Source organism: Barbus barbus (genome assembly GCF_936440315.1).
Source record: "Barbus barbus genome assembly, chromosome: 29".
NCBI classification, from domain to species: domain Eukaryota; kingdom Metazoa; phylum Chordata; class Actinopteri; order Cypriniformes; family Cyprinidae; genus Barbus; species Barbus barbus.
The window spans coordinates 22,208,830-22,228,608 of NC_136757.1; the positions used below are offsets into that span (position 1 = coordinate 22,208,830).

Below are 19,779 nucleotides of genomic sequence, written 5' to 3' on the forward strand. Positions count from 1 at the left end.
TTAGAGATGTTCCGATACATTTTTTCCCTTCCCGATACCAATTCCGATACCTAGGCTCAGGGTACTGGCCGATACCGCGTACTGATCTGATACCTGTGTATTATACAGCTGTATCCACTACTAGCCCTGTATGAATTGATACAATTTTATATAAATATATATATATACATATATATACGCCATAATGACAAAGCACAAAACAGGTTTGTAACATCTTTGCAAATTTATTAGAAATAAAAAACTGAACGCTTGAAATTTAGCTCAGGAAAGCTAAACTGTGGCAAATTCATTTGAATCAGTATTATTTGGACAGGCACACACCTCTCAGAAAAGGTTTAACAGCTGATAATGCATATCAGATCAAAAACCAAGCCCTGAGGTCAAAAGATTTGAGTCAAGTCACAAATCTGAGGAAGAGTTAAAAAAAAATTATGCTGCAATGAAGGTTCACAGAGGCATGTAGCCTCCATTATCCATAATGGAAGAAGTTTGAAACAACCAGGACTCTTCCTAGAGCTGGCCTCCTGGCCAAACTGAGCAATTGATGGAGAAGGGGCTTGCTTATACTGGTGAGCAAGAATCTGATGGTCACTCTAGTTGAGCTCCATGAATCATGATCATATATGCAGATGGGAGAAACCTACAGAAGGACAAACATCACTGCAACACTCCACCGATCTGGGCTTTATGGCAGTGTGACCAAACTCAATCCTCTCCTCAGCGAATACACATGAAAACACACTTGGAATTTTCAAAAAAGCACCTAAAGGACCCTCAGACCCTGAGAAACAAGATTCTCTGGTCTGATGAACCTCAATTCTAAGCATCATGTTTAAAAGAAACCAGCTCTGCTCATCGCCTGCAGAGTACCATCCCAAAAGTAAAGTGTCAAACGATTAATCACGATTAACCGCATCCAAAATAAGTTTTTGTTTACATAATATATGTGTGTGTACTGTGTATATTTATTATGTGTATATATAAATACGCACACATACAGTATATATTTTGAAAATATTTACTTATATTTACATTCATATAATTTATATTATAGATAAATACAATCGCTTTTGGTCTCATACTGTATCGCATATCTTGTCAGTGTTTGCACTTGCTTGGCCATTTTTTGTGATAAACAGGAAAGTGGGTTCAAGCGCCAGCAGAAGGCAGTGTATTGAAATAGTCTATAAGAGAAGCAGTCTATCAGCGGAAGCTAAAATCAGCTCGTAAATGTATTTACTTGTCTCAATAGTGTTTAGCGCAGTTGCCGTTGCTAGGAAACACTTATTTTGTTTACTGTGTTGAGACTTGCTGAAATTGCCATTTTGTAGTTGTTTATCGTCCTCCAGGATCACTAGGTAACTTTGTGGAAGAATTAGATTTATTGCTCTCAACCTTTCCCGAGGATGGTACTCCCTTAGTCTTACTTGGAGACTTCAACATCCACCTAGATAAACCTTAGGCTGCAGACTTCCACACTCTGCTTGCCTCTTTTGATCTCAAGAGAGTGCTAACCACGGCTACTCACAAATCAGGCAACCAACTGGACCTTATTTACACACGACACTGCTCCACTGATCATGTGCTGGTTACTCCACTGCACACCTCAGATCACTTCCTCCTCACTCTTAACCTCAACATGATTCCTGACACATCACATACCCCTCCACATGTCACTTTTCGACATAACTTGCATTCACTCTCACCCTCCCGGCTATCTGTTCTGTTCCACTCTGACGTCTTGTTTAGATACTTTCTACCCCTTATCTTCCAAGCCAGCTCGTACCACCCCTTCTGCCCCTTGGCTATCTGATGTTCTCCAAAAACATTGTTCTAAACTCAGGGCTGCGGAAAGGGTATGGCGCAAATCACAAAATCCTACTGACCTTAATTTATATCGATCACTCCTCTCTGACTTCTCTGCTAATGTTTCCACTGCTAAAAGGACATACTATCATGACAAAATTAACAATTTGCCTAACTCTCGCATGCTCTTTAAAACATTTTCCTCCTCCCCCTCCTTCATCATCTCTAACAGCTGACGACTTTGCCACATTCTTCATTAATAAAATTGCAAACCTCACTGCACAATTTTCCACACCACAATCTATCAAACATACACTCGTTCACATCCTTCTCTCCACTCGCTGAGGCAGAAGTCTCTAAACCCATCCTTTCCAGTCATCTTACTACCTGTCCGCTTGATCCTATTCCATCTCATCTCCTTCAAGCCATTTCTCCTGCAGTTGTACCTGCACTCACTCACATCGTTAACACATCCCTTCACACTGGAATATTTCCCTCAGCATTTAAACAGGCTCGTATAACAACACTTCTTAAAAAAAACACTCTTAACCCAACTCTTTTAGGGAACTATAGACCGGTTTCCATTCTTCCTTTCATTGCAAAAATACTTGAACGAGTTGTGTTCAACCAAGTCTCTGTCTTTCTCACACAGAACAACCTCCTGGACAGTAACCAATCTGGCTTCAGGAGTGGACATTCGACCGAAACTGCCTTGCTTTCTGTTGTTAAAGCACTAAGACTTGCAAGAGCGGCTTCCAAGTCTTCATTACTTATCTTGCTGGATCTGTCTGCTGCTTTTGATATGGTCAACCATCAGATCCTCTTGTCAACCCTATTGAGAACGGGCATCTCAGGAACCGCACTCCAGTGGTTTGAGTCTTACCTCTCTGATAGGTCTGAAAGTATCTTGGAGAGGTGAGGTATCCAAGTCACAACATCTAGCTACTGGGGTGCCACAGGGCTCAGTTCTTGGACCACTTCTTTTTTCTGTCTACATGGCATCACTAGGTTCTGTCATTCAGAAACATGGCTTTTCATGTCACTGCTATGCTGATGACACTCAACTCTACCTCTCATTCCATCCTGATGATCTGACGATAGCTGCTCGCATCTCAGCGTGTCTAACAGACATTTCTTGCTGGATGATGGACCATCACCTTCAACTCAACCTAGCTAAGACAGAACTGCTTGTAGTTTCAGCTAACCCATCACTTCATCACAATCTCACCTTCCAGTTAGGCTCATCTACCAAAACTCCTTCAAAAACAGCCAGAAACCTTGGAGTTGTGATTGATGATAAGCTGAATTTCTCAGACCACATTGCTAAAACTGCCCGGTCCTGCAGATTTGCATTATACAATATTAAGAAGATCAGGCCCTTTCTCTCGGAACATGCAACACAATTCCTTGTTCAGGCTCTTGTTCTGTCCAGACTTGACTATTGCAATGCTCTCTTGGCAGGTCTTCCAGCCAATTCTATTAAACCTCTACAATTAATCCAAAATGCCGCTGCAAGATTAATCTTTAATGAGCCGAAAAGAACACATGTCACGCCTCTGTTCATCAATTTGCACTGGCTACCAATAGCTGCTCGCATTAAATTCAAGGCATTAATGTTTGCCTACAGAACCACCACTGGCTCTGCACCCCTTTACCTAAATTCATTACTTCAGACTTATGTGCCCTCTAGAAGCTTGCGTTCTTCAAGTGAACGACGCATTATTGTGCCATCCCAAAGATGCACAAAAACACTTTCACAGACTTTTTCATTAACTGTTCCCATCTGGTGGAATGACCTGCCCAACTCAATCCGAGCAGCCGAATCCTTACCTATCTTTAAGAAACGGCTAAAAAGTCATCTGTTCCTTCTTTACTTGACCCTCTAACTCTAGCACTCTCTATTCTAATTTTATCTTATCTATATGTCTTTTTATAAAAAAAATTAATAAATTATTATCTGTACTGCGTTAGGCTAACCAAGACTTGTAATAGCACTTGCACGTTGTTGCTCTTTGCTTTTGATTGCTTCTTATGTCCTCATTTGTAAGTCACTTTGGATAAGAGCGTTTGCTAAATGACTAAATAAATAAATAAATTTAGTCGCCCAGGTTGAAGATTTAGTGCGAGTGATTTGCTGGCAATGTGCTAGCACTCTTGTATTCTGAGCAGCTTTGCAGCTTTAAGCAAAGCTAGCGGGCCTAACTATGGGTCTTGTGTAAGAAAATGGTATCGGATCGGTACATGGCTTCAAGTACTTACCGATGCAGATGCCAGATCTTTTTGTGGTATCGGTGGATTATCCGATACTAGTATCGGAATCGGAACAACCCTAACTGAAATAATGCAATAAACAGTAATTTAACAACATTAGATGAAAGATAAAACCCTAATGTACACAACTGATAAGAAAAAAACTAAGAAGAAACAAAAAGCGTGAATGTGTCAAATGTGAAGTATCATGCAGGGAATGTGAATTTACAGTTTTTCACTGTAAATTACACAGTGACTTGTTATTTCTTACTTCCAAAAACCATTACATGTAATTACAGCTATTCACCGTATATAGTTCAGAAACTTATTTATTAACAGATTTGTACATTATTGTGCTGTTAAAATAATTTTTTACAATTTGGTAGATTGTACACTTTATGAGGTGTTGAAAGTTAGTCATAGAAACCAAAGAATATAAGAGAGGCAAATCAGTTAAGAACCAATGGAGGCCAAGTGTATGTTTTAGAAATAAGTGTCTGAATTGAACAGCTGGAAGGAAGGAACAGTGCTAGATAGCTGAGTGGAGACCACCCACATGCTTCTCCAGACAGCAAACACATTACATTAATACGGATTCTCCATTTGCTTTTCTCTTCTACATCTATAACAAGGTTAACCACATGAGAAACGCACACACTCACACTCATGCACACGCTCAAACTCAAGCCACCAGATAAGATGATTCAACCTCCCACTCTTTTCTCTATATGGAATGTTTATTTCAGTTTGCTGATAACAGTGGGAATTAACTCCCTATAAATGAGAAAGTGTCTCTCCTCCCAGCAGCTCAGCGGTGTCGTTCTGCTGAGAACAAACAGGCTATAAAAACAACACTGCCTCTATTCCCATTGAACTCCATAGAGTTTTCCTTTGAGCTGAGCTTGTTGCATTATTTGCTAAAAAACCCAATTTGTTAAATCCTAAGCACTGCATTGTAGAAGTTTCTTATGACGGAGTATGTAGATGAAATTATCAAGACAGCTGAAACAGGAGAATTTGCTTGCATTATCTTTTTTCCCACTCTTTCTTTCTCTCTTTTCCACTCTGTCCTTCTGCACACACACACACACACACACTACGTTAAAATACAGTCATTGATTTTTCCTCCCCTGGTTATACATTGAATTATCTGTGTTGTCAGTGAACTGTCATCCAAAATAGCGTTCGTCCTCCATGCTGTGATGGCCGGACCTCTCCTCTGCCGTAGTATTTATGCTTGTTTAGGGCTGGCCGAAGCGTTGTAGATTACAGCTCATCATGGTCTGACTCTGGAGTCAGGCACCATAAAATTAAAACTCAAATCAATGGTGTATCATATCCTCTCCCATCAAGCTGAGCAGAGACTTGTTGCCCTGAAGCCCTGAAGAGTGTTTTTTTCTCTTTTCGGAAATATAAGGCTGTGAGACATTACATACCAAATGAAGATTGAAGGAAAATGAATCTGATGTTTGCTGCTAAATCAGCATTTTTGTGTGTGCTTGTGTTCATCTTAAAATTGTGTGTATCAAAAAAGTTGCAAGCTTGATCGAGAGAACTAATGATTGAGAGTTTTTAAGTTACCCAGCAATGCATTTTAAGAGGGAGACTGCGGTGGATCTTTCAGCACCATGGACAGCGGCTTTATTCTGCTGTCTATGGAGCTGTCTTAGGTGCTGAAGAGTCAGGTTCTGAAAGAAAGGCAGTTTGATCTGCTATTTAGATTCAGAGGGTTTGTGTGTGATTTGGTTTGTCTATACACGCACTCACTTTCAAACCTCAGAGAAAGTACACCTGTACTTGTGAGCATAGTTTTGGGAAGTTGGGGACCTGTCCCCCCCTTTAATTGAATTACTCCCCCTCCCCACCTCAAATCATGTATTTGAAGGTCTTGTTTATTTATTTAGAGGTTGTTATATTTGCACAAATCAGTCAGGGCAACTTTATAAGTAATTGTGAAAGTAGATTACAAATTACTTGCAAAAAGTTTTGTTTCCCAACATATTTATTTTTTTCTGTACGAAAGTGCATTTTGTCTGTTGGTTTCATTATCTATGACATGAGATGTAGCCAGGGTCCAAAATTTACTTTTTGTTTTTTTTGTGTACCTGCCAATAGCAAGTAAATTAAGAACATTTAATGACCAGAGTTATTTCTTACTGGCACTGTATTTTGCATAATTTTATTTTAAAAAAAGGAAATCAATAAAAAATTGTTCCTATGAAAATGCAATTATTTAGCTTTTGTTTTGCATATTTTTTAAACACTCACTCGTTTTGTGTCTATGCTGGCTTATGTTGATCATATACAGTATATGAAGTATATATATGTCTGTCATATATATCTTAAATATATTTATTTATGATACAAATACAAATTTTCTTGCTTTTTTTTCTTCTACTAATTGTAGTTTGTATTACAATCACATGAAAACTATGAGAAATCTCATCTCATCCAATTAAACTCTCGCAATTAAGACCAAATCGCTGGATCACTGTTACTGCATGTTGATGGCCAATATTTGATGCTAAAAGTGGCGTAAATGGTTAATGTGCTGGAATGGATGAATGATGAATTAGCGTGCACATCTGTCTGGAACAGGTGCAGCCACCAATCTCCCATTCTCTCTTTCTCTCTCTTTCTCCTTCAGTGACTGACTTAGCTACTGATCCTTTTTCTCTTTCTCTGTATGGTTCGCTGATGTATAAAAAATACATGTTAGAGCTGTAAAACAGATGTTATTTTTGGTGTAAAGTGTATTTGACTTGACTCTTCTCAGTTACTGAGAGCTGCGGTGTGGAGCCCTATCACTTCTGCTGGGAGTTCATGTCTGTCATTCACATTATGATATGAAGAGGAATGTGAAATGGCAATACATCTTGTTCTTAGCTGCCCTGGAGGTTTTGAACTATAAAACTGATTAAATTCATCTAGATGCCTCATTTTAAAGTGGATGTGCAGCACAGTTCTACGGTATTCTGGTACTCAATTAATGGCATAATACCAAAAACTGACATTGCTACAATATCATTTGCAAATTTAAGAACATTATTAATTAATTGAGATTAATCTCAAATTATTCTTATTCATTATTGAATTTATTGGTAGCCCTAGTTTAATTTCATTAGTCGCGCAAGTTTTAGTATTGATTTAGTATCAATGCTGAGAGACCAGGGATATCATACTAAAGCCAACATTTTTGTACCAGCTGAACCCTTATGCACACACGCTTTCAGAAAATGTTGCAAAATACATCTGTCGATCCATACACAAAAGCTACATGTCATGTTTGCGTTACATATGGACCTTTCCATTTGATTCAGATATGTTTATAAAGGTCACTCATTGACCTTTGCAATAGTTGTCTGATAATCGCTAAAAACGCCTTTCCATCAGGAGTGTGCTACTGCTGTCATACTTGGATTTCTGTTGCAGGAGATTTGTGTTTAAAAGAAAGTGACTTTAATCAGCTAAAGTGCCAATATCCATTTCATCTGGAGAGCACTATCAATCTGTACCCAATACACTGGAAGAAAGACGCAGTGACCATTAGAACCATTGGGCAGCTGTTCAGAAAATGAACAGAAATGTATAAATTAGTTTATGAAGTTATATATTTAAGGAGAAAAAAGTGACATGCTTTCATACTTTATTTATAATCATCTGAACTGGCTACATTCTGAACTGTCTGTATCAGGAAGTTGAAACTTGAAAAGGATGAACTTCACACTTTCACAGTTTCATCCTGAGAGAATCCATACCCGCTGGTTTTGTGGACAGGCAGAGTGAGTTTGCGATGCGTTTGGGATGTGTTGTATCTGTTATGGCAGAAGGATAACGTTCCGCTGGGCTCCAGTGTGACGGAATGGTGGTCACTCCATCTGTCAGTAATTAGCTCTGAGCTAGCTTCCACCAGGCGATGACTTCCACACTTCTTTCCATGAACCCAGACTGCATGAGCAGGGCAACCAGATGCAGCTCCCCCTCCTTCCTTCATTTCATCCAGCCTTATGAGTTGACTACTTGTTCTCATTTCCATAGAATAGGGCTGCTGGTCTAGCACCTGTCAATGCAGCATTTCACTATAGTAAGAAAGTTAGTTGTCATTCAGCAGATACTTTCATCTATGTATTATAGCAACAATTCCCCTGGAACAACCTTCAACCATGAGTTTAAAAACCTCATGAAAGCTAAATTTGAGTGTTGTGCTTTTTAGCTAATGCCCGTTCCTTTTTATATGTTAGTGTACTTTAAAAGCGGACTAAATGAAACATTAGATGAAAGGATCCAAGGCACTTCCCCAGGGCTGTTTACACCTGGTCACTTCATGTGTTTTGTCTGATCGGATAGCTATCCGATCGTGAATAGACCAGGTATAAATGCCCTCCGAGACGCATTTGAGACGGATATAAATCCGATCGCTCAAACCACTTCTGGAGGTGGTCTGGGCCGCATTCCAGACGAAACTGGACAAGTGTAATTGCATCTGGTTGTTGAAACCACATTTTACTTCTCCCAAAATATTAAAATAATAAATGTGTGAAAGCGTTTATAGGCTATATGGCATGTTATAGTCAGATATGACAGCGCGAGTCACCGCGGATGAGTAGCTGAGTATCTCTTCAGCAAGCCGACACGCAAACTGCCGTGAATGAAACTGAAAGTAAGTCGCTGTTTACACCTGCGTTGTTTCTGATCGGATAGCTATCCGATCTTGAAAAGACCAGGTGTAAATGCCCTCCGAAACGCTTTCGAGACTGATTTAAATCCGGTCGCTCAGACCACTTCAGGAGGTGGTCTGGGTAGATTTCCAGGCGAAACTGGACAAGTGTAAATGCATCTGGTTGTTGAAACCACATATGTAAATTTTACTCCTCCCAAAATGTTAAAATAATAAACGTGTGAGAGCGTGTTAAAGGCTATATGACATTATAGTCAGATATGACTGCGCTAATGCAACACGCATCGCCGCGGACGAGCAGCTGAGCATCTCTTCAGCAAGCCAAGGCGCAAACTGCCGCGAATGAAACTGAAAGTAAGACGCAGACGCTCAACAACACACAATCATCTTCATTAGTAGGACAAACTTATCTTTCCAGTGCTGATGCCGCGCGTTCTCCTATTGCAGTCTTTGAACTTGAAATGAGCTGATAATTAATAAAATGCAGCGCTTATCTTTTGATTTCGTTGACGTGAACTCAGTTAAATTTAAATATAGCGCGGGAATTGAAGATCGGACTTATATCCGTTTTGCGACGACACATTTATGTGGCCAAGTGTAAATGGAAACGTTTTAATAAATCAGATAGATATCCGATCAGAGAAAATGCATGAAGTGACTGGGTGTAAACAGGCCCTTCTAGTCCAAATGTGACCAGCCAAAACAATAATAAAGGCTTTTTAACTTTGTTTTGGAACTTTTTTCTTTTAATGCCAGTATTTTTGTTGCATTGTAGCAAAGTGTTGTTACAGATGAAACTTTCTCTGTATTTACATTGTGTGAGAAGATTCCATGTGTTCCCATTACTCTGCTTGTTTAAGACTGAACTTTATTACCTTCCATTTGACATTTGAGAGGGGACTGGAGGATAATATGTTACCAACAAAGCACTTTTCTGGTTTGTTATTATTTATTTGTTTGAGGCAGCCATGTTGAGGCTTGTTATTCTGTGATCTGCTACCAAAGCTGTCTAGTCATCACCTGAGCGACTGCCAAGCATCTCGTGTGTGTATGTGTGTGTCAGAATCTATGGGGAAAGAAAAGGTTAGACTGCAACACTGTATTTTATTTCCCTTAATGAAATACTGTAAACGCACACAAATATCAGTAGGATCCCAGCTGAGTTATAGTTCATTTTATTAGTCTACAGGGAAATCTCTCCCACTTACTGCTCTCTGTGTGGACATATTTGTGTCTGCCAGGTTAAACTAAACAATAACACATTTTGAAATATATGCGTTTCTGTATGAATATATTAAAGCATATCATAGAACTGCTGAATAGATTCAAGGCGTGACATTTGTTTCTTTGTCTCTCCGTAGGTAACCTGGGCCGTGTTGACTACATCAGTGAATTTGAGTTTGATCTGTTCATCAGGCCTGACACGTGCAACCCACGCTTCAGAGTGTGGTTTAACTTCACAGTGGAAAACGTTCGAGAGACTCAGGTGAGCCCAGACCTGCACAGAGACTCCTTACAAAAAAGAACTCATCAAATGTTCCTAGAAATTTTCAGCGTTGGTTAAAGATGTATCCATGTTTCAGAATGAAAACTTGCCAAGCACCACATGCAATCAGAAACTGGCTTTTAAATGAACTAGTGACTTTTTTTTTAATAAACTTTATTACACATTTATATTCAGTGAGGGCATTTGACATACACTACTATTTAAAATAGTATTTTTGAAAGACATCTCTTATGCTTATCAGGACTACATTTATTTAAAATATACAGTAGATACAGTAAAACTGTGAAATAATATTGAAGTTTAAAATAACTTTTCTCTTTTAGTATATTTTAAAATGGAGTCTTTAATGTCACATGATCCTTCAGAAATCATTTTAATATTTGGTTTTCCAGAAAAATGTCTTACTATTATCAGTGTTGAAAATGGTGTAATGGTGAATTTTGTGGAAACTGTAATACATTTTTTTGATTCTTTGGTTAATTCCAAAAGTACAGAATTTATTTGAAATAAAATTAAATATATAAATATATAATTTACCAAAAAAAAAAAAAATCATACTGATCAACTTTTCAATGGTAGTGAAATTGTGAGAAAAAATAAGCAATTTTTTTTTTTTTTTTTATATATACAGTTTCGTGACTGTTACATGGCTGTTGATATTATTATTATTTGGACTGGCAAATGTTTTCAGTTCATAGCTATGAAATGTTATTAAACCTTTCTTTCTATTCTTTCTACTTTGTTGGTGCAATGTTGCATCGTGAAACACATTGTAATGCAAGTGACTTTTGATGAAACTATCCAGAAGTTTTAAATGCCATTAAAGATTGAAAGGTATTTGGGGCAGTGAGGTCTGCCTGTCATTATCACATTGATGATATGCCAAAAGTTTTTCAAGTGTCACCCACAAGCTCCCAAAGGCAGACAATTAGCAGCAAAATAAATTCATCCCTTATGCTGACGTGAATCCTCAGCAGATTGGATGACTGATGCTTTAAATGACATCTCAGGCTCCTGGAAGAATCGATATCGCAAATGAATCTTAAATCATGCAGGCTTACATGAATTTAAATCACTTTTTCTGCGGAAGTGTGACGCTCAAGTTCCAGTTCATGCCTGTAATCAATTTACAGAGACCTCGTGGTACACTCGTCAGGCGCACAGATTGGTTTATACACAATGTAATCTATGGATGATTGAGTCAAGTTATCTCTCAAATGAATAAATTTCTTCATGGTTTCAAATATCACTTGACAAATCAACAAGTGGCAGCGTTCCCCAAAAGAAACACAATGTGCGCAAGTCAAATTGACAAACTTCACCTTGTTGTTGAGCTTCAAGTCTGTCTCTTTTTTTTTTTTTTTTTTTTTTTTTTTTTTTTTTTTACCCTCTCCTGTCCTCTTAGCTTGTCACTGCGCAGACAGACAGTATCCACTTGTGAGCTCAGGACATTGCCATTGGTGGAGAGGAGTGGTCACATGCCACAGTGATATGTGGGAACAGAGGGCGTGTCCGCCGGACAGGCCAGCTGGCTGGGCCAGGCTGCAGATGTTTAGTTTTGTTAACGCCGGTCGAAGCCTCATCACGGCTGTCATTTTTGTTTAATAGCTAGAGGACAGTTTACACTAAGAAAGGAGGGGCAGAAGGAGGACATGCACGCTATCTCACTGATCTTAGATACCTACACGCAAGGATTGCACACACCGAGGGCGATATGAGGAGGGACGGAGAGAGAGACGGGCTGTTATTAATAGGAAGTGCTTTATAAAGAAATATAAAGAGAGACAAAATATAACGTGCAAGAGAGAGACTAGATGAAAATGTGGGATGCTGTTGCCATCTCCTGTAGCCTGGCTCTATCAGCCCATCTCCCTGCAGTGCTGTAGTCAGCGCTAATCAAATTTTATGGGCAAGAGATGAATGGAAGCCCTAGTCCAGGAGTCTGATCGATTTTAGGGCCAGATACCACTCTGCATCCTGCGCCAACAGGATATTTGCTGCTATGGCAAAAAAGAGAAAGATCAGGAGGGGAAGAAAACACACACACACACACACACACACACGCTACAGGTGGCAAAAGAGAAACATTTACACTATTAGCTTCGGAGGTGCTTTGTTGATGCCGACTCCACCCTCCCCACTCTCTCCCGCTGTCACCACCTTGCCCTCTGTCTCCGTAATCTTTTCTCCATCAATCCAATTTCCGTTTAAAATGAGGACTAGTGTGAATTTAATCTACTTCAGTGGGAGGAGGTGGGGGCGGTCGGTTGGTTTAGCAAAATGGAGTTTGTTTGGTAAGGGTCGTCTGTGAGATAGAGGCAACCGCAACACATATTGCATGTTTATTTATTTATTTTTTATTTTATTATTATTTTTTAATTTAAAAAAGGAGAATAAGAACACATAAGCAGAATAACAGAATAGTGAAATAAAAGTGTACTGATCTGGCTTGCGCTAGAGTGATATCAGGCCAGGCACAGAGAAGTTGAAGTTGAGTGTTTCATTCCTGCACACCCACCAACTCTCTCTTTGCTAAAGAACAGGGGAATAGGAAGCAGTGAAAGTGTGTGATACTGAAGCTGAGATGACCATTTTGAAGTAAATGTAAGCTGGTGAAACAGATTTGGTCGTCTCAATCAGCTTAGTGGCTTTGTGGAAATTGGCTGCGGCATTTTTTTTTATGATGGGTGGATGTCTTTTTCCTTTTCTTCTCCACCCAAAAAATCTGTTACTTTAGAACCTGGACTCCCTCCTTGTCGTTGAGCTGAGGTTAATTATTTTGCGATGGGATGGAGTTTGCTGCTTCTGCTTAATCAACGACTGTAAATGTGTGTGTGTGTGTGTGTGTGTGTGTGTGGTGTCGTCATGAAACCGTTGCTTTAATGTGCATCCAAAATGTGTATTATACTGGCTCCTGTGATGGAGAAAAAATGCTTTAGCAGATTTAATTGTCTTTGAAGAGGATGGTCATATTTGCAGAACACCTGGGTTTGATCACATATATAAAGATGTGATTATGATGCTATATTCAATTCATAGGCATTTTTAATCAGTGTTATTTCTCCCTCTGTTTTTATACTTGATATTTTTGGAAATGTACAGCTACTGTGATTTTACTCTGGGCATTTTTATTGTTCATATCCATGATTTATAATGTATAGTTGTGAATGATCAAGCTGGTTTTATTAATTGCTTGGATGGTTTTATGCTTGTTTATATTCAGTGTAGAACTACAAATCATATAAACGCTGTTGATAGCTTGAAGGATGTGAGTTTATGTTTGATTTTGTGTATTGCTTTAAAATTTCTAATTTTCTTTGTGGCCTTTTTGGTACTTTTATTGAAAGGTACATTAGAGAGAGGACAGGAAAATATAGGGAGATAAAACGCAAGCTGGAAATGATATAGGACTTAAGCACCAAGGCTTAACATTTTTCTCTTTTCTTTTTCTTTTTCTTTTCTTTTTTTCTTTTCTTTTTCAAATCCTGATTTTGTTCCTTTCTGTTAAAAGTGAACAATTCCACATAATCATAAAAAAGGTACATTGTGAGATAAGATGTGAACCAATATCATCTGCATGAGTGCCAAGGCTCAACATATGGACCACATTTTCATTTTCACTGACTTTTAAAAGCAAAGATTCCTGATCACCCCTGATCATAGACAAAAGGACCTTCTGAGTCATTCGTATGATGTTCCTAATTAATGTCATTAAGTATGTGTTTTTTCCCCTCCATGCTCTGTACGAGCGTCAAAGACTGCTATTAGCTCATCAGAGTGACGGCAGCTCAGTGTAAACATTTTGACGTCTTGTATCTGCACAAAGAAAGGAAAAGCCAGAACAGAGAAAGGAGAGATGGAGATGGGAGTAGAGATCCTGGCCCATCCGTGAGTGCTGTAATGGATGAGATGCATATTGATTTTTCTGCTGGAGTGGAGGGAGACTGGGTGGAGCAGGTGTGTGTTTGTATTAACAGTAGCATTAGCGTATGTTTGTGCATCAGCATCAATGTGTGTCTATGTGAGTGTGTGAATGTGATGGTCTCTGTGTATGTGTGTGTGAGTGAGAGAGATTTGCGGGAATGGGCGTGTGCTGAGTGATCTTGGCTGTGTGTTCTGGGAAGGCTGCTGGAGGTTGTGCTGTGTAATATCAGCTCTTTGGCACAGCCCGGCTTCTGCATCTGACTCTGTATACCTGCATAATAGATCACACACACACACACACACAATACTTGGTGTTCCTACAGGGACATTTAACCCTTCTGTTGTCCTTCAGACTGGACTGAGGGACATGATGGGAGGGGTAATGAATGTCTGCAGAGCTGTCTCTAGAGGACTGGAGCTAGATATGTGTGGCCAAGGGCGGTGCCATTCGTGTATCCTTGTGTAAGTGTGTATGCGGACATGTGTATCTGATATTGAAGTGTAGGATTAGAGGGCAACCGATGCAGTCTCCTGACATATGCAAATATGAGAGCATGAAACAGGTCGCATATAGGAGTAGGTGGAATGACCAAAATGGAAAAAAAAATCATTATTTTGTATTACAAATGTTTGATGCAACTAAAAGATAATAATATTTTTTGTTGCTGTAACATTTCAATTAACTTTATTTGAATGGATTTGCCAACTGGATGTTGCATTACTAGACAGGTACAAAAAAAGGAAAGTAGTAAATAATAGATTTTAAAATGATTTTAATAGATTTCATAAAGGTTATGCTTGTGTCTTCCAAATCATAAAACCCACTCACTATGAAAGACATTACATTGCAGAAGTTAAATGTGTTGCATGCTGTCTTTAACAACTCTACGATAAAGACAGCAAAACAACAAACCAAAAATAACATTATTTCAACTCTGTTCACTTTGCTCTAGAGTCTTTCTGTGTATTGGCTGGTATTTTCTTCCAGTCTGTGTGTGGAAATGCTTTTAAGTAATTTCCCTGTCATCTCTCTGTCCACCGCTTTTGAGGTTTCTCCAGGGGGGGTGGAAGGGGAAAACCGATGTTTAGGATGTAGCAGGGATCCTGTTCAGTCCTTGGTGAGGTTGTTTGAGGATTACACCTGTAATTTAGGTAAAGTAGCCCAAGCAGCAAGACATAGACCTCCTGTATTCTCAAAAAGATTCTGCTGGAGTCTTCATAAATGTTATATTAAAATGTCATCTGTCATATTAGAAATAAACAGCCTTCCTTGATCCATCAGCTATGATTTTACTTGCAGATGTTGTTTGTTTTTATTTTTATGTTATTAATTAGGGTTGTCAATTTAACATGTTGATTTCGTGGGATTAATTATTAAATGCAACTTGTTAAAAAATTTGCACAATTAATCATGTCCCCTGACCCATATGTAAATGCCATCATTTTAATATTTTTTCTACCATTGCAGCAGTTCAAGCTTGAAGTACTACCAGTGCATCCCCAGCTGCTATACATGCTGGATATGGAACAGAATGGAACAGAACATAAAAATGTTGTGACAATTTTTTTAAACTAATATTAACTACAGCTTTAAAAACATTTATCTGGCGTACAAAAAATCCAGTTCTTATAATGTGTATTGACAGATTTTGTCTGCCACCAAGTGTTAGTGTCTTAGAACTATCTTCATTTGTGGCTTTTCTCAGCAAATATACATGTATGCCATTTAATTGCAATTAATTTGTTTCAGTTACAATTTGTAATCTATTGACAGCCCTATTATTAATAAGATATTTTGATTTATAACAGCGGAAAGTAGAACAGCGGTTATATTCTTTGCTCATACAGAAAAACATTCTGATTAAGCCCCAGCTTTGTTTTGCAATCATTCCAAGCCATTGCTAATGTGGTCACACAAGCAGAGTGTTTCCTCCCAATATGGCGTGTTTATTTACAGTCTTGCTATAGCTTGTATCGCTTGGGCTAATGTGGCTAATGTACTGTGATTTGGCCAGGCTGCCGGGGGATCTGCACAGGAAGCTCATTTCACAGATATATAAGCACGCTGCACAGAGCGGCTCCAGCAGCACCTCGGCACCGTGGCGATCATCCGGATGGTGGGTGCATCTGCGCTCCATACGTAGCCCAATACACTCCCTCTGCGGGAAAGACAGAGACCGTGTCATGCGCGGACCCCCTGCCAACATGAAAGCTTCAGATTACATCTGCAGAGTCCCTCGTCCTCCTCCCGCGAAACACCAACCAGCTAGGCAGGTGGTCCATTTATATACATTAAAAGAGCCAAACATCTCACGCCTCGACTTCAGGGCTTTTTGATAAAGGCCGCTGCTGGGAAGGGGAGGGAGCCCGCGGGGCCCTTTTGAGTGGCTAAAAGGCTGAATTTGGCGGTCGGGTACTGCTGCGCTTGGCGCGGCTAGCGGGATGCATTGTAAGGGAATGGCAGGGGCCATGCCGAGCACCGCGCATCTGCACGAACGTGCGCAGCGGCGGGCCGAGGATCATCCTTTTACAGGCCATAATGAATACAGATTGCGCAGCCAGATCGAGATGCTTGGCAATCTGCTGTGCCGAAAATGAAACAACTGCTGCTCTAATCAAATAGTCTTTTCATGCCAGCGTACTCCTTAAGTCGAGGCTAAATTCAATTCCAGAATTCTGGGGTTATAAATGTTGTAATTAGACCATTGTTTTTCAACAGGAGGGTGCTGTACAGGCTGGCTCTCTATCTCCCTCTTGCTTTGTAGTTCCTGATCTCTATCTGAGTTGTAACCCATTGTGGCCCCAATGTGCTGAATGCGAAAGCTGAGGCTATAGACTCTTTGGGGCCCTTCAGAACCCTTCTGCCCAAGTCAGATTCATTATGCTGACTAGCATTCAGGGAGTCTGCAGTTTATTAAACAAAGAGGAGCTGGTGAGCAGCGGCGCACTGATGCTTTGTTGCAGCTTTTGTTTCTGTTTGTGCACTTAATTCAATCAGCTCTCTGCCCCCCTCTAACCACGCTGTTTGTTCTTCACCGTTAATTACTGCCTAAATTGTTGTCTTGATGTTATATCTGTGTTTATTTACAATGGGGGGCTGCAGAAATGCCTTATATAGAAAGGTGTGCAGCTGTTATTTTCTGGCTTTAGCCCTCTATTCTCTACCTACCAATAAGAAACCCTGCAGACAAAGCAAATGATCGCTACATTGGAGCCTGTTAAAGTTGTTTGTGTTTAGACTTTAACTAAAGGGCATTGCTTTGCTTTCCTGAAATGTTTAGATTTTTATTCATACTTAATGGTTTACGTCATAGGGTTTTTTTCATGGAATATATATATATATATATATATATATATATATATATATATATATATATATGTGTATATATATTTCTGTATTTATTTTTATTTTATTTTATGAAGTTGTATAATTTACCTACATGGTATGAAATTTCAGTGTTTGATTTTTATATTACATTGTTGTTTACTTGAACAATTGTTATGTGGTTTTGTCTTGATACAGAAGCAAAACCAGTCTACAGATCCTGATCAGTTAATCACTCATTTTTACACCCACGGTGTACCTTTAGTGACCTTTATCTCATAATCTGTAATGCATACCTTTTCTCTGTCTGTTCTCAGTTACCCTGGTTGTATTTGCAGTAGATGAATGTTATCGCTCACTAGATGAATTAGTGGCGTGTGCAGACACCAGCATCCAAAAGAGCGGGATCTTCACGAGTGCTGCTGTCGCTCACGGGCACTGCCATCCATTAGACGTCTCTCTAAACAGCTCCACATTTATTGGTGGTTATGAAAAGGCACAAATTACAAAATGCAAACATGCTCTGCCTTTGTATGACACTCTTAATGCATTGAATGTGGATATTATGAAAGGCAGACCGAGGCCTAGAACGAGACATGTGCCGGAGAGCTGTCTGCATTTGCATTTTCATCCCATTCAGTGGCTTCCACTTATTGCTCTAAAATTGTTTTTGAATCTCCAATTCTGTGGTTATGAGGCTGTATTGAATGCCATTTGCTCTGTATTATTTGATGTGGAGGCAGCGCAGAGAGGTGCTGTCAATCTGTGTTCATCACTAATGTGGTTAAGTAAAGCCAATATGGTTGTTTTCAATGCGTGGTGTCGTGAACAGGGGGCCGGCTGTTGACTTAGCCAAGAGAGAGAGAGAGAGAAATGAGGGAGATGCCGTGTTCTCCACTTATCTTGTGTTTTGCCTGGCAAGGTATTAATTCATTGATGCTGTGTGTAATTTGCCAGATAAATAGGTTACATTTTATTTTGGTTCGAAGCTGAATTTAGCAGCTTGGTTTCACTGGGTGTGTTTCTGGGATGGATTAATAGGCAAATTTGCCCCTTGGACAAGTTAGCCCACATGTATATTGCTTACACAATCAGGGCTGCTGTCTAAATAAATAATTACGAAGTGATTACAAACTACATTTTTCCCCAAATTTAAGAAAATTCTTGATAGTATATCTAGATTTGTCTTCCATTCTCACATTTTAATACAATGTGGTTGAAAATTCACACAGAGATGCATGAAACTCTAATTTTACACATCACCATTGTTAGAAGATGAGGCAGCATGTGGACTGTGTTGTACATATGGGAAGTATTACTATTTGCACATAGTGAAAGTCTTTCCCATGAAGTTACTTTCAAGAAGCTGAAATGTAGTTTAAGGAGAGTTTGATTGTATAATAGTAACAATAAAAATGCTTTATTAGTCTAAAATGTAGAAAACAAGAAAGAGCAATGATTTGTAGTTGTAGTGTATGGTATATTAAAATTAAAAAAATATAATACAGTCAACACAATAAAACAATCAGTAATGTTTACTATTTTTGTAGCATATTTGCATAATTTGTATTTAATTTATTCAAATGTATTATCACATATTTGTATATATGTAAATTTTTTGTAACATATTTGCAATTCCATTTATTTTTTGCCAAATAATTTATATTTAATTTATATTTATATTTAATCAAATATTTATCTATCTATCTGTATCAATATATATATATTTTTTTTTTATATATTCAATATAATTCAATATAAAATTTAATTTATATATTTGATGTAATATTTGTGTAATATATATATATATATATATATTTTCTATTTAAATATATATATTTTTGCACTCAAAATATCTATATTTAGTGATGAATATTGCTATGTTAAATATAATTTCACTCACAACTATGAAGTACAATCAATGTACACTTGTACCCTATGCGTCCATATGATTCCAAGTGTTCCTTACAGTAAGATTGCTGCTGACCTATGATGTCCACTTTACAGGACACTTTTGGGTGATTGTAACGTACCCATAGAAACATGAAGTGAGATGGCTCTCCTTATTGTTGGTGGTCCATGTCCATAGAACTTTGAGTACCACAGATTAATAAATCAAGAATTAGGCCTGACAGTGTGTTCTGTCTGCCATGACTGCAGTTAGAGCGAATGAGGCAGGGTAAAAGTGAAACAAAGCAGCTCTTACCCACAGTGTACTACCCACAGGGCTCTGTGCTGCCCATGTGCCCCAGGGGAAATACGGCTCTCACTGCCACCAGCAGCTTTTTA

General features: G+C 38.8%; 1 protein-coding gene across 2 annotated transcripts in view; it reads left to right on the forward strand.

Annotated features, from left to right (window-relative positions):
* The window catches only part of agbl4 (AGBL carboxypeptidase 4), a 343,262-nt gene that overhangs the window by 21,449 nt on the left and 302,034 nt on the right, over positions 1-19,779 (forward strand). For both annotated transcript variants that reach the window (XM_079383835.1, XM_079383836.1), the window contains exon 3: positions 10,096-10,220. In XM_079383835.1, coding sequence (XP_079239961.1) covers positions 10,096-10,220 — 125 coding nt within the window. The remainder of the gene's footprint in view (positions 1-10,095; positions 10,221-19,779) is intronic.